This window comes from Acinonyx jubatus, chromosome C2, assembly GCF_027475565.1.
Source record: "Acinonyx jubatus isolate Ajub_Pintada_27869175 chromosome C2, VMU_Ajub_asm_v1.0, whole genome shotgun sequence".
NCBI lineage: Eukaryota > Metazoa > Chordata > Mammalia > Carnivora > Felidae > Acinonyx > Acinonyx jubatus.
In genome coordinates, this window is record NC_069384.1 from 59,262,222 (window position 1) to 59,278,343 (window position 16,122).

The 16,122-nt window shown below is 39.5% G+C and overlaps 1 protein-coding gene across 3 annotated transcripts in view; it reads left to right on the plus strand.

The window, feature by feature from the left end:
• The first annotated feature begins 8,540 nt into the window (after positions 1 to 8,540).
• GRAMD1C (GRAM domain containing 1C) overlaps positions 8,541 to 16,122 on the plus strand; it is a 102,551-nt gene continuing 94,969 nt past the window's right edge. For all 3 annotated transcript variants that reach the window (XM_053220880.1, XM_027060877.2, XM_053220881.1), the window contains exons 1-2: positions 8,541 to 8,689; positions 14,571 to 14,720. In XM_053220880.1, coding sequence (XP_053076855.1) covers positions 8,663 to 8,689; positions 14,571 to 14,720 — 177 coding nt within the window. In that variant the 5' untranslated portion in view covers positions 8,541 to 8,662. The remainder of the gene's footprint in view (positions 8,690 to 14,570; positions 14,721 to 16,122) is intronic.

Here is a 16,122-nt window from a genome sequence, read left to right on the forward strand (position 1 = left end):
AGAATCTGAAGCAGGCTCCAGGCTTTGAGTTATCACCACAGACACGAGGCTCCAACTTACAAACCGTGAGATCATGACCTGAGCCGAAGTCGGGCCCTCAACTGACTGACCCACCCAGGTGCCCCTACATAGAACTGAGAACTCTTAATTGTAGCAATTACTAGCAATCTTTCAACCCCAACTAGATTTACCAACCTTTAATCCTAATATTTTTCATTTGTCCTTCATACTTCTAACCTTTGCTTTGCCTCTTTCCCAGTTTGGATTCTAAGGACAACCATTACTCCCACACACCTGCATGCACATTCATCTCCCTTGCGCCTCTCTTGCTTTAGCATGTTCACGTGGTAAAAATCAACTCTAATTAAATCCAACTCAGCCCTTTCTGTGCTCGAACTTGTGCCCCTGCAGAAAAACACACACCTGTGCAGGTGTGTTTCACTCTATTTATTTTGACAGCTTATAATAGTTTTTAATTCTATGAAGTAAGGAAAGTTGAGGAATGGTACGAAGGCTTCCCATAAACCCTTACTCAGATCCCCCAATTATTAACATTTCCATGTCTGTTTTATTTGTTTGCTTATTCTTTCTCTCTGCGCATTTTTTTCTGTACCATTTGAGAGTGAGTTAAGCCTAAATACATCAGTTAAACCTAAATGAATAGACAGCAATATATTCCCCCAATCAAGGACATTCTCACCATAGTATAATTATCAAAAATGGAAATTAATTTTAATAAACACTATCATCTAATCTGCAGACTTTATTCAAAGTTTTCCAGTTGTCCCAATAATGTCCTTTTATGGCAATTAAAAAAATAATTCTGGTTCAGGATCCAATTCAAGATCACACATTGCATTTTATTGCCGTATGTCTTCTCCTTTAATATGGAGCAATAGTTCAGTCTTTCCTTGGCTTTTAGAAGCTTGATATTTCTTTAAAAAAATTTTTTTAATGTTTATTTATTTTTCAGAGAGAGTCAGAGCATGAGCAGGGGATGGTAGAGAGAGAGGGAGACACAGAATCTGAAGCAGGTTCCAGGCTCAGAGCTGTCAACACAGAGCCCAACGTGGGGCTCAAACTCACAATCTGTGAGATCATGACCTGAGCTGAAGTTGGATGCTTAACTGACTGAGCCACCCAGGTGCCCCTGTATGTTAACTAAAATTTATAATAATATATATATATATATATATATATATACACATAAGATAACATTTAGCATTTTACCCACTTTAAGTGTACAGTTCAGTGTATTAAGTACATTCATGTTGCTGTGCTACCACCACCACTGCCCCCTTCAGAACTTCTTCATCTTCCCAAACTGAAAGGCCATACACCTAAACAATAGCTCCCCATTGTGCCCTACCCCCAGCCACTTGAAACCGCCATTCTACTGTCTCTATAAATGTGACTACTCATGAGCCGAACTAAATTTGTGAATTTACGATCATTATCATGCATGGGCATAGAAATCTCTGTTCTGTTAGCTCAGTGATCAGCTAGTGATTTGGCAGAGATTTTTAAACTCCAGGAAAAGAAAGAAAGAAAGAAAGAAAGAAAGAAAGAAAGAAAGAAAGAAAGAAAGAAAGAAAGAAAGAAAGGAAGAAAGAGAAAAGAGAGAAAGAAAGAAAGAAAAAAAAGAAAGAGAAAAGAAAGAAAGAAAGAAAGAAAGAAAGAAAGAAAGAAAGAAAGAAAGAAAGAAAGAAAGAAAAGAAACCTCCCAGTCTTTGGGAGGTTGGGGTCTGGGATGCATTCAGTTTACAACTCTGCCTTTGCTTTGCCTTCCTGCTGTGCTTCCTTCCTCCTAAGCAAGAACTTAGGGCCTTCTTAGGTCTTTTCTGTGCATGCTCCCAGCTCTGGGCATATGCGTGACTTTCCAGATTCCCTGGAATTTGTGGGAGCTTTTCAAAGCCCTTATTCCCCAGCCTTTCCTCCGAAACTTTTCAGGTTGCCCACAGTTTGCCTCAACTGTTTTCCTTTGCTCCAAGTTGCAGTGGCTAAATCATTTGCCCACAAATGTTTGCTTCCACCCCTCCTCTTTAAAGTATCTGCCCTATCCCTGGGAGAGTTGTGAGTTAGGTGAAATAAAGGCAGATCATTGAGCTGGTCCATCAGGGAGCCACCAGACAGGTCAAAGTAAGCAACTCCAATTCTTTAATAAGTTCTGTGCTACTCCTTCCAATGCCAGGAGCTAGTACCAGGAATGTGGGCTATTGTGGAGTGGGGGATGGTACCAGGGTAAATTAAAATGCCACAAAGCTCTCTTACTGAGACTCAGCTATTGTTTCTTAATTAAGCATTCCCTGATTGTTGTAAGCTTTTGATTGGATTCCAGAGTTCCAAATAAGTAGGTCCTGACCTTTTTTGCTAACTTATTTGTTGCTTTTGTGGAGGTACAAACTTTCAGAGTTTCCTACTCTGTCTTATTTGTCGATGTCATTCTCTCTCATTCTTTTTTAAATTTAATTTATTTTTTTAAATGTTTATTTATTTTTGAGAGAGAGAGAGAAGGAGCGTGAGCAGGGGAGGGGCAGAGAGAGATGGAGACACAGAATCTGAAACAGGCTCTAGTCTCTGAGTTGTCAGCACAGAGCCTGACACAGGGCTTGAACTCAGGAACCATGAGGTCATGACTTGAGCTGAAGTTGGATGCTTAACCGGCTGCACCACCCAGGTGCCCCTCATTCTTCTTCTTCTTTTTTTTAATCTAGCATAGAATTTCAATAGATGGATGTACATAGTTTATTTAGCCAAGCTTTCATTGATGAACATTTGTTTCCACTTTTTGCTAATGCAAACAATTCTCCAGTGAATAACTTTGCACATTATTTTGCATGTCTGCAAATAAATCTATAGGAAAAAAACCCAGAAATGAAATTGCTGCAACAGTGTATGCATTTTGTAACATTTATAGCTATTGCCAAGTGCTATATCACCTTACACTCCCACCATGAGACTTGTCAACAACAGTCTTGTCAACAAACAGATTGTGTTATTAAACTACTATACTTTTGTCAGTCTTGTAGGTGAAAATAGTATTTCCATGTGGTTTTTATTTCTATTTTTTAAAATTCTGAGTAAAAATGAGCACTTTAAAAAGGGGCACTTGTATTTCATTTTCTGTGAACTTCTGACATATACCTTATGAATTTTTTAATTGATCAATTTCCATATCAGTCTTTCCGTATTAATTTCCAGGAGCTCTTTATATGTTAGTATGATCTTACTTTATTTACTTTATTTTTTAAAAAGATTTTATTTTTAAGTAATCTCTATACCCAACATGGGGCTCACACTCACAACTGCAAGATCAAGAGTTGCACACTCAAGAAAGGGGAACTCTCTTACACTGTTGGTGGGTATGCAAACTGGTGCAGCCACTCTGGAAAACAGTATGGAGGGTTCTCAAAAAGTGAAAAATAGAACGACCCTACAACCCAGCAATTGCACTACTAGATATTTACCCAAAGGATACAAACATACTACTTAGAACCAGCACATGCACCCCAATGTTTATAGCAGCATTATAAAGAATAGCCAAATTATGGAAAGAGCCCAAGGGTCCATCGACTAATGTATGGATAAAGAAGATGTGGTATATATATATATATATATATATATATATACACACACACACACACACACACACACACACACACAATAGAATATTACTTAGCCAACAAAAAGAATGAAATCTTGCCATCTGCAACAACGTGGATGGAGCTAGAGTGTATTATGCTAAGCAAAATAAGCCAGTGAAAGACAAATACCATGATTTCACTCATATGTGGAATTTAAGAAACAAAACAGATGAACATAGGGGAAGGAAAAAAAGAGGAAGCAAACCATAAGAGACTCTTTTAAAGTTTATTTTATTTATTTTTGAGAGAGAGTGGGGGAGGGGCAGAGAGAGAGGGAGAGAGAATCAGAAGCAGGCTTTGTGCTGCCAGCAGGGTTTGAACCCATAAACTGTGAGATCATAACCTGAGCCAAAATCAAGAGTTGGACACTTAACCCAGGCGCCCCAAGAAACTCTTAACTATAGAGAACAAACTGAAGGTTGCTGAGGGGAGGTGAGTGGGGGAATGAGCTAAAATGGGTGATGGGCATTAAGGAGGGCACTTGTTGTGATGAGCACTGGGTGTTATATAAGTAATGAATCATTAAATTCTACTCCTAAAACCAATATTATACTATATTAACTAAGTAGAATGTAAATTAAAAAAAATTGATTCAGAAAAAGAGTTGCACGCTCTACTGACTGAGCTAGCCAGGCACCTCAGGGTGATCTCACTTTAAATACATGGCCACAAATCTCAGCTTGGCATTGGTATTACGGCAATCCTACTGTTTTCTTAATATGTTATTCCATTTATTTTCCTATGGTCCCAAGTATCTCATAATTTTTCCTTTCCTCAAACTTCCAACAACTTGTCCTCCATAACTCACTTTCAGCCTTGTGTTCTAGTTCACTGCGAAATAGCAATGCCCTTCAGCCAAAGACCGCAATGTTGGGTTTATTGACTCATTGCAACAAAGGAGAAAGTACACCATAGAGAATCATGAGGACATCTCAGTCAAACGGTGTTAGAGAGGATTTACTATAGGATCTGGGTTTCTGTTTTTGGTGATTCTGGGAGGATGAGTTAAGAAGTGGAGCTTTCCCCAGGATTATACGTTGACAAAAGCTGTAGTAATTGTATGGTTGAGAATCTTAATAAATCTTATGTAGAAGGTGGGAGGAACAAAGTGCAGTGAAAGCCGTGAATGAGAAAGAAGCAGCAGTTACTCACATTAGCCAGCATAAGGGGATATTTGGCCATTTTTGTGGTTTGAACCATGTCCCCATTTTTGTCTGCTTACACCTGATTATGGAGTGGACTTCCTTTGCCCTTGCTCTATCATGCTTGCAAAGTGGCTTTTAAAAAACACCAGTGACATGTGTAGTTTTTCATGTTCAACAGACCACCGTGGCCTCTGCTCTGAGCACCAGGCCATCTTCTGGCTGTCAGGGGCTGCTGGGAAGCAGTCACAAGAGAACTTGCACAGACTCATCTTGTCACATCTATTCACTTACCTGCACCTGTGCCATATATTCTTTTGCAATACTAAGGATGAACAGTCCATGTTCCCGTTGTAGTCCAGCCCATCCATTTACATAGTAGAGCCTACCCCACCATCTATTCAAGGTCTTCACTCCCGAAGCTCTCCCTGCCTCTCTTGAACCACAAATTTTACCTGTCTGTTGGGTCATTCCCATGTGTATTCAAATATGCTGTTATTGTTCCCATCTTATAAAAAAAAAACACAAAAATTTAAAGACAAAGCGGAAGAATAAACTCTCCTTTGACCCTAAATCTCCCCTCCAGCTCTGTCCTATTTCACTGCCTCATTTAGAGCAAAGTTCTTCCAAGTAGTTGTTTATACATATTGTCTTTTACAACCTTTCCTTTTCTCTTGAATCTGCTCTCCACCAAAATTGTTCTTGTCAAGGTCAACGAATGATCTCCAGATTGATAAATATAGAGCGATATAGAACTATTCTCAGTTCTCATCCTACTTGACCTGTTAGCAATGGTTGACATCTCTGATTTTTTTCATCCTCCTTGAGATACTTTATTTGACTTCAGGGTGAGGTTCTCTATCTACCTCATTGGTCATTCCTTCTCAGTCTTTGTTGTTTCCTCTTTATCTCCTCAACTTCGAAATCTCTATTTAAAAACAATGTCACCCTTTTAAAATTGGTCTAAAATCTGAATAGTGATTCACCTAGCCCAACCTTAGGATCTTTCTTTATCAGATTATTTTCATTTTTTCCACCTTTTCAAAAAATTTAAATAATTTAGTGGGGGTAGCACTGTGAGGGGTTATACAACCTGAGCAGAGTAGGAAAGGGGTGTATGCAGAATGCAGGGACCATGATGGCTGGGCAAGGGGGTTAGGGTGGGATGGATGAGGAGGGAGCCTGTGCAAGGGGCATTTAATATTGCACATTGAAGGAGATATGGCAACAGATGATAACGTGATTTGGGGCTATATTCTCTTACTATGAAGGATCTTACTGGGATAATTGGTTGAACTTTAGTGTGATGTGAGAATTAGAATGTGGTAATATGATGTTAATTTCCCAATTTTGTTGGTCATATTATGATGGCTTGGGAGAATGTCCTTGTATGCAAGAAATATTCACCTAAATATTCAGAGTTGATAGGGCACACTGTTGACAGTTTACTTTCAAATGGCTCAGGGAAAAGGTTATTGTAATATATTTGCAATTTTTCTGTAAGTTTGAAATTGTTTCAAAGTTAAAAAAATTTAAATATTAGTTTTAAAATACTTTACATAATGACCACATTCATCTTGTACCATTAAAAAAATATTGGCAATATTAAATTCTTTCAATCCAAAGTAGAATTCTTAGCATGGCTTCTGGTTCAAATAATAGGCATTTTTTCTTCAGCCTATTCTTGTACACAACATTGAAGGAAAACACAGTTTATGCTAAGTTTTGCAGAACAAAAACAAGAATATATCCTTTCTTGATTATCTTATTAGGTAATTGTTCCTTAACATATAATACTTTTTTAAAAAAGATACTCAATATCTGACTTTTTGTGGAAGCGGAGTTGACTTTTTCTCCCTCTTCCACTTTCCATTATGATTATTTTCAAACATACAGAAACAGGAAAAGAATAACTGAATAGTGGTGTACCCTCCACATAGATGGAATAATTGTTAACATTTTGCTATTTTGCATTCTCTTTCCCCTTATCTGTTGTCTTAGTTTATTTAGGCGGTTAGAACAAAAAATGCTGGAGGTTAGGTGGCTTGTAAACAACAAAGATTTATTTCTCACAGTTCTGAAGTTTGGGAAGTCCAGGATGAAGACACCTGCAGATTCTGTGTCTGGTGAGAACCCACACCCTATTCATAGTTGCAGTCTTCTTAACAGTGTCCTCAAATGGTAGAAGGGGATTATATGTCAGCGTATGAATTTGGGGAGGACTCCACATTCAGCCCGTGGCATCTATATTTGTTGAAGCATTTGAAATCAAGTTGTAGGCATCATGACACCTCATTCCTAAATACCTGAGCATGAATTTTCTAATAATAAAGACATTCTCCAACATAACCACCAAGTAGTAATTATCCATAAGTGAATATCAATAATTTTATCCACAAACCGTTATTTATTCTGTAACAAGGAAGAAATATATTTATTTCATAAATATATTTAATATATTAATCAATATATTTATACATATAAATAATATATATTTCACATTCAGTCTTCCTTAATTGTTCTGTTCTAGAATGTCTTTTATAGCTGTATTTTGAGGGGGGAAGGAACCAGGATCGGCAACACTCAATAGCTTTTTTTTTTTTTTTAATTTTTTTTTTCAACATTTATTTATTTTTGGGACAGAGAGAGACAGAGCATGAATGGGGGAGGGGCAGAGAGAGAGGGAGACACAGAATCGGAAACAGGCTCCAGGCTCTGAGCCATCAGCCCAGAGCCCGACGCGGGGCTCGAACTCAGGGACCGCGAGATCGTGACCTGGCTGAAGTCGGACGCTTAACCGACTGCGCCACCCAGGCGCCCCAGCTTTTTTTTTTTTTTTTAATGTTTTATTTATTTTTGAGAGAGAGAGAGAGAGAGCATGCGTGTGAGTGGGGGGAGGGGCAGAGAGAGAGAGGGAGACACAGAAACCAAAGCAGGCTCCAGGTTCTGAGCTGTCAGCACAGATCCCGATGTGGGGCTCGAACTCATGAACTGTGAGATCATGACCAGAGCTGAAGTCAGACGCTCAACCGACCAGAGCCGCTCAGGCGTCCCAACACTCAATAGCTTTTTTTTTTTTTTTAAATCATCTCATGTCACATTTTTTTTAATATTTTATTTTATTTTATTTTATTTTTCAATCTATGAAATTTATTGTCAAATTGGTTTCCATACAACACCCAGTGCTCATCCCAAAAGGTGCCCTCCTCAATACCCATCACCCACCCTCCCCTCCCTCCCACCCCCATCAACCCTCAGTTTGTTCTCAGTTTTTAAGAGTCTCTTATGCTTTGGCTCTCTCCCACTCTAACCTCTTTTTTTTTTTTTTTTCCTTCCCCTCCTCCATGGGTTTCTGTTAAGTTTCTCAGGATCCACTTAAGAGTGAAAGCACTCAATAGCTTTTAACTATTAATTATAACTTCAGGCCCTTATTTGAAGGAACAAGACTTTGCCATGCAATTCACCTTTTTGCACCCTGGGGCAGAGTATGTATTGTGTAAAAGAGGTTGAGGAGGGACTTTGTGAGGAGTGACTAATGCCCGGAACCCGTTTCACGACAGGCACAGGAGTTTGAGGTTGGGAGGTAGGTACTGGGAGGTAGGTAAGTACAGGGGGCTTATCTTGATGCTAGTAAAAGACTGGTCTGCGCGCTAACAAATTAACATTACATTCTCACTAGTTAGCCAAAGGCGACTGCCGCCAGAGGGCGCAAGGCGCGCCGGCAGGATCCCAGGTAGCCCTCCGAGGTCGCGGTGGGGGCGTGCGTGGCCCAGAGTCCTGAGCGCGCGCCGGGGGTGGTCGCGGGGCACGCGCCGGGCCGCCCCCTCCCCACGCGGGGCGCGCGTGCGCGGTTCCGCTGCGGCCCAAGGAGCCGCGATGGAGGGCGCTCTGACTGTTCGCCAGGTAAGCGGCTCTTCGCTGGGGCGGCTTCCCAAGCGGTGGCTGCACCCGGCAGTTTTCTTCACGATAGTTGTTTGAACCTTCTCAGATTATGATAATTAATTCCTCCCTTCCGTTTTCTCCGTGCTCTTTGGAGTAATTTGGAAAGTTGTTACCAAGGAAACGGTTTCGTGTGCTTCCTGCGAGCCTTCCCCTCGGGGCGATGGGGGAAAGTCTGCTTCTCTGTGGGCGTGGAGAGCAGGAATTTGGTCCCGAAATGTCCTAGTCCAGATGTCTCAGCCTCAGGCCCCACCGACTCACGTTCCGTTGTCGTGATTCTGACCCGACATCACGTTGATCCAGTCTCACCCGTCTCCCTAAACTATCAGCTCCTGAATAAAGGGCTCAGGACTCTATCGTAAATAACTGTGCTGTCAACCAAGCTTTTGGTTCCAACTAGTTTTGTTCTTGGCTCACTGTCTTATTTGATAAACGGAAGATCTTGCTGATTAACCTTCAGGGTGAAAGCCTACTTTTGTTCCAGGGCTACCTGCATTTATGAACACTACGCTCATTTCTTTTACGTTGGTTGGGTGTATATATTTTAGAGAATTGCAGTCAGTGCGATACCTTTTATTTGAGTAGCGTTTTACAGGTTACAAAATGGCAGACATTCGAATAATTGTTGAATGTACAAGTGAATGTACTATTTCAACTGAGCCTCAGAAACATTACTTATGAAATAGTCATGATACATATTAATGAACCCAATCAGTTATTTTATTCTCTGTCCCTGGCACTGATGTTGGGATAAGATGGTGAGCAACAAATACATGATTCCTGTTCTCAATGAGTTTATAGTTTAGACTACCGAGAGTTATTACCCCTACTGTAGAGTGGAGAAAACAGATTTAGAGAAATTGACTGGCAAAGACCACACAACTAATAAGTTAGAGAGATAGGATTCTGTTGTAGCCACTCTACAAAGTCAGAATGAACCCCTACCCTTTCAATTTGATTTGGATGTAGAATTATGCCACACATGCACCATGAATATATGAGAAGGCTTATTACTTATGTATACAATGGCTTATTAAATACGTAATGAAAAAGTAGAAGTAGGTCAGGCTTTTCAAGCAGATCCTAAATGATTTAAAAGACAAGGAAAGGAAGTTTAATCCAGGTTTTTACCCTGGTGGGGTCCAGGTAAGGGTTCCTGTGTGTGGACTGGGGCTTGCTTGGTTTGACTCTCTCACCCACACCAAAGGTGAGAGCACCCAGACTTTCTCACCCACTTGCCCATATGGGGGAAAGAAGAGGAAAAAGGACGGGTGAGGCTTAAAATCTGTCAGCAGGCAAACATTAAAAAATTGAATGAGACTCCTTATCACAGTTCACCCAGATGTTGGGTTAATGACTGAAATGTACCATTTTTCATTTAGTTGAATTTGAATTAGTGTAGGTAAGCCATCATGGCTGTCTACTAGGTCTCCAGTCTGTGCCCAGTAAGGAAAATGAAAGTTCCCTGGAATGCCTTGTTCAAGAGCACAACAGTGTGTTTTGAGAAATAAAATGAGTGCCTTGGTCTCTATTAGTAATCTTCTGGAACTCTAACAGGCATAAGGAGTATCTTGGTGAGGTCTTTTATTATGGGTTTAGTATATGTAGAGACACGAGTGATCTTTTTTTGAAAAAAAATTTATTTATTTATTTATTTATTTATTTATTTATTTATTTATTTAGAGAAAGAACGTACACGTGAGCAGGGGAGGGGCAGAGAGAGAGGGAGAGAATCCCAAGCAGCTTCTACGCTGTCAGTGCAGAACCCAGTTTCGGGCTCCATCTCACAAACTGTGAGATCATGACCTGAATAGAAATCAAGAGTTGGACCCTTAACTGACTGAGCCACCCAGGTGCCCCAAGACATGGTGATCTTGATTTGTATTATGAGTATCTGTGAAACAAGAGATTTCTAGAGTGCTTTATCCCAATGGGTGCAGCTCTGAGGCAGTGCCCCAAGAGTCTGTAAAAATGTGCAGATGGAGCCAACTGTTGGCCAGAGCATCCAGTGTTAAGATGACTATGGGAAGTTCAGCCAGTTGTGCTGACCCTTGGGTCCTTACCTTTATCAGGGACATCTTGGTTAAGGGATGAAAAGCAGTAGATATCCAGAGAGCTCCATCATGTGTAATGGTGGTGATGCTGTTCACTGACAGTAGGTTTGTCTGTCAAACTTCAAATGGGAATTTAGAATGTACAGACTCCAACTGCTGTTCACTCATTTGAACCCAAGTCACTCTTCAGGTTAACAAGGGGTTCAGAAGAGTGATGGCCTTTTCTAGCACCATGACATGTGACAAAAGAATGAGGACAGGGGAGGGCATGCCCTCTTGCGGGTAAGATATGCCAGGGGGCTCAGATTTGGTTTTATCCCATAGCAAGGAGGCCTTGGTAGTTGTGCTGAGCTTGCAAGGTGTTGCTTCTAAGACCTAAGAAGGTCTGAGAATGGAGGGTCACAGGCTCAGGGTTTGTAGAGCCTCTATTTCCAGAAGAGTCCAGTATGCTGTCAGTGACTGCTGCTCTAATGGTGTGTAACGTGGGGCCTGGGGGATAGTTTCTTGCATTAGAAGCCTATAGACAACTTATAGACACCATGGGTGGTTGAGAGACTCCAAGAGTCATGGAAAGAAGCTGCTAAAGTCTCTGTAATGAAGAGTTCTGTGTGTGTGTGTGTGTGTGTGTGTGTGTGTGTGTGTGTGTGTGTTTGGGGGAGAGGGGAATAGTACTAATGGAAGTGTCTCTTATGATTTTGACAAACATTAGAGTCTTTTTGGGAAGGATCCTCATTCAGCATGACTGATTTGCAAGTAATAGTGTAAACAGACTTAGGTAAAATTTGTAAATGAGGAATATATTGCTCTAGATGCCCAAAATGCCTAATAAATGTTGGGCTTATTTTACTGTTATGGGTGCTAAGAGGGTCAATAGTAATTTCTTGACATTGTCAAGGATGGAGTGACCCTTGGTGTACCAAATGGTTTTCAGGAATTTAAGGTGGCAGGCCTTAATGCTGTGTTTGGGGTAATGGCCCATCCCCTTTTCGTGAGCTCTTTTGTGCATATTTGAATGGGTATGTCAAAAGAATGTCTTCAGAGGAGGATGTAAGCAATGTAATGTCATACCTGTGCTCCTGGAGCAAAATAATCACCATTACAATATTGCCTGTAAAAGTTGCATGTAAGGGCAAGCCTTTGAGGTATGCTGTGCCTAGCTATGTAAAGGTATATTGTGTCCCACTAGAGATGAAGGCAAAATGTGACTGAGAGCTTGTTGAAAGAGACACTGAACAGAATATTAGCCAAATTTATTATAGCATATATATATGTTATATATATAACATATATATGTATATTATATATATACATATATACATATGTATATATACATATGTACATATGTATATATACATATGTATATATACATATGTATATATGTATATATACATATGTATATATACATATGTATATATACATATGTATATATGTATATATACATATGTACATATGTATATATACATATGTATATATACATATATACATATATACGTATATATATGTATATATATTATATATACATATATATATGTTATATACATAACATATATATATGCTTATAATATATATATATATATATATATTTTTTTTTTTTTTGAGACAGAGAGAGACAGAGCATGAACAGGGAAGGGTCAGAGAGAGAGGGAGACACAGAATCTGAAACAGGCTCCGGGCTCTGAGCTGACAGCACAGAGGCCGATGGGCGGCTTGAAGCCACAAACCTTGAGATCATGACCTGAGCCGAAGTCGGATGTTTAACCGACTGAGCCACCCAGGCGCCCCTATTATAACATATATTTACCAGTTTCTGATTGGATAGAGTCAGTAATTTCAATAGTATGTGGTAAAGGGGCCTTCATGGGAAGGAACACAGCATCAAGGGCACAGTCATCAACTGTGAGGCACCATTCATTTTTCCAACTTTAATAGGCCATGTTGGGCTGTTAAATGGAGAAACCATACAGATAATCACTCTTTCACTAATTAGGTCTTTTATAGTAAATCCCAATCCTCAAAGGCCCTGTTTAATGTTATATTGAGTTGAGTTGTATTTACTATTTTAGCTAGGGGTTGAGGGAGTGGTCCATGGCTTTTTAAAAAGCCATTTGTATGCTCCAAAGACTCTTTAAATTTATTGTTGGGTCAGAGCATCCACTGCCAATATGGAATATTTTAGGGTGATGTGTACTATACCATTACCTGGAAGAATTTCAGCAAGACAGAAGTTCTGGTGGTTAAAGTGAGACATACCTATTTATTATCTATTTTATGTTGAGTATTTCCCTAAATTTAGTGGGATCTCCAGGTATAACTGTAGTTTGAGCCCAGTATTGATTAAAGTCATGAAAATTTGCCACTTAAGGCATTTCAGCAGATGTTGAAGTTAATTCAAAAACCTGTGCTATAGAGATATAAAAGCCAATCTTTACCTTTTGTTGTATAAATTATTTTAGTAAATTTTGGATTTCCAACTGGGTCAAATTGTGGATTTCTCTATTTTGTTGTTGTTTCTTTGTTTGTTTCTTTATTGTTTTTCTCTATCTCTTTTGGTGGTGAGTGAATATATTTCAAGTGGAGGGAGTCCTGTCTATCGTTTCATATTTATAAATTTCATCCTCCAGAGAGCCTCAAATCAGTGTTACCAGGGTTAGGGGTATGTGGTTACTTTGTGGAGTTTAAAAACCCTGAGCTTGGGGCGCCTGGGTGGCTCAGTCAGTTAAGTGTCTGATTTCAGCTCAGGTCATGATCTCACAGCTCATCAAGCCCCCATCTGTGCTGACGGCTCAGAGCCTGGAGCCTGCTTCAGATTCTGTGTCTCCCTCTCTCTCAGCCCCTCCCCTGCTCATGCTCTGTCTCTCTCTCTCTGTCCCTCTGTCTCTCTCTCTCTCTCTCAAAAATAAATAAACGCTAAAAAACAAAAACAAAAAAACCAACCCTGAGCTGAAGCTGAGTTTGAATTACCCCTTTGCTGTGCCACATGGGTTCCATGGCTGCTTTTCTCTGTAACCTGGAGGATCAGGATTTTTGTTACAATAGAGGCATAGGTACCAGTGGCAGCAGGGCAACAGCAGGAACAACAGAGGTATTTAAGGGTCCAGGTGAGCCATGTGTTCTCACAATGGTTGCTCCCTTCCCTCCTCCCGGCTCTTTTTTCTCTCTCTCTTTTTTACACCAAAATGACTCTCTTTCATGAGTGACTGCCCAAATGGGTCCATCTCTTGCACAGAGTGTACTCTTTCCCCAGAATGCTCCATAGACTGGGGGTCAATGCCTGATTCATTGATTTTAACTACATTGTTTGTATAAATCAGAGTTTATTTACCAATTTCCCACAAATTATGGTTAGTAAGTTTGTTTCCACTTTCTTAGTACTATAACCATTGTTGACTCCATGTGCACAGAGTTTTAGTTTATACCCATTCTAGACCAGAGCAGGCATTGCAAATTATTCTCCAAAGAGGTTGAACTAATTGTCATCCCCCTTACATGGTATTTTTTACTGTTTAATTATTCCTCTAGCTGATTCTGACTTCTGGAAGCTAAGGACTTCCTTTTATTCATTTTTGAATTCCCAGTGCCAATTAAACTACCTAGTGAGTAGTAGTAGTTGGAGAATATTTGTCACATGTGTAAATATATGAACGGTAGAAGAAAAAACATGTTAATTACTGTTTCCTAAATGCTTAAATATTGTTTTCAAGTTAATTTGTGTATTTTGAACACTAACTCTTTTCATTTTTAAAATGAGCATTTCTCAATAAGTAATTTAAATTGTTGATACTTGTTTCCAGGCAATAAATGCAGGGGATTCAAGCTTTGCCCCTGAGCCACAGGAAGAGTTAGAGGAGAATCCTAGCCCAGTTGCGGATGAGAATAATACAGTGTCAGCAAAAAAACAGGGGCCAAATTTACATAACTGGAGTGGTGACTGGAGCTTTTGGGTAATATTTTTTCTTTCTTATATTTTCACTTTAATCTTAAATGCAAATTTTCTTTAAATTTATAGCAGTTCATAGAATGTTTATAATATTTTATTAGCTTCTTGATTTTAGACAGTTAAGTTTTACCAGAGTCCGAGACATTTCTGATTATGCTCTTCTTTGGCCACTAGAATGCACTGTTGTCTGGTTTGATGGAGTGGAATTATCTGCTTCAGTTTTCCTGGGAGAAAACTACAGCACAGAATTGGATTCTACCTACGTTTTGTTCACTGTATTGCAAGAGACTAACATTATGCAGAAACCATATTTCTAAATGTTACTGAGAAACCAGCTATTTTACATAACTTTGATTTAATAACCTTTTTTTAACGTTTATTTATTTTTGGGACAGAGAGAGACAGAGCATGAACGGGGGAGGGGCAGAGAGAGAGGGAGACACAGAATCGGAAACAGGCTCCAGGCTCCGAGCCATCAGCCCAGAGACTGACGCGGGGCTCGAACTCACGGACCGCGAGAGCATGACCTGGCTGAAGTTGGACGCTTAACCGACTGCGCCACCCAGGCGCCCCTACATAACTTTGATTTAAAGAATTAGTTTTGATAACTAAAAGGAAGTTTAACAATGTTTGACCTGTAGAATATAGTAATTACAAGGTAAGTTTTAAAGTTAGGAGTTTCATATTCTCTTTGCACTGTACTTAGTTGCAGAACTGGGATGTGGGTCAAGTTTCCCCATTGTAAAATGAGACTTATGCTTTGAGACTCATGATTAGGTGTGTAGTGTCTTTTGGTAGGAACAACATTTCTATTGCCATATGAATGCTAGCATTTATTATCTTAAAGGACTCATTCCAAATCTACCAATTCCTGTCAGAGTTATAAGATATTTGACAGAATCTTGTATACTGCAACTATAACTGAAATTTATAGAAGATTATGAGACATATGTACTTCAAATATTAAGTCATAGGAAGCTGCTCTCTTGACTCTTAGGTATACTTGGTAGCAGAATTTCTTGTAGTTTTACAGTAGCCTAAAAAAGAAATAATATTAATAGGTTATAAGGATTAGTACAAGTACCATTATTCTCTTCATAATTAGTAGCTCAGTTATTGAATCTTTTTTTATAATTTACATCCAAGTTAGTTAGCATATAGTATAACAATGATTTCAAGGGTAGATTCCCTAATGCCCCTAACCCATTTATCCCATCCCCCTTCTCACAACCCCTCCAGTAACCCTCTGTTCTCCATATTTAAGAGTCTCTTATGTTTTTTCCCCCTCCCTGTTTTTATATTATTTTTGCTTCCCTTCCCTTGTGTTCATCTGTTCTGTGTCTTACAGTCCTCATATGAGTGAAGTCATATGATATTTGTCTTTCTTTGACTAATTTTGCTTAGCA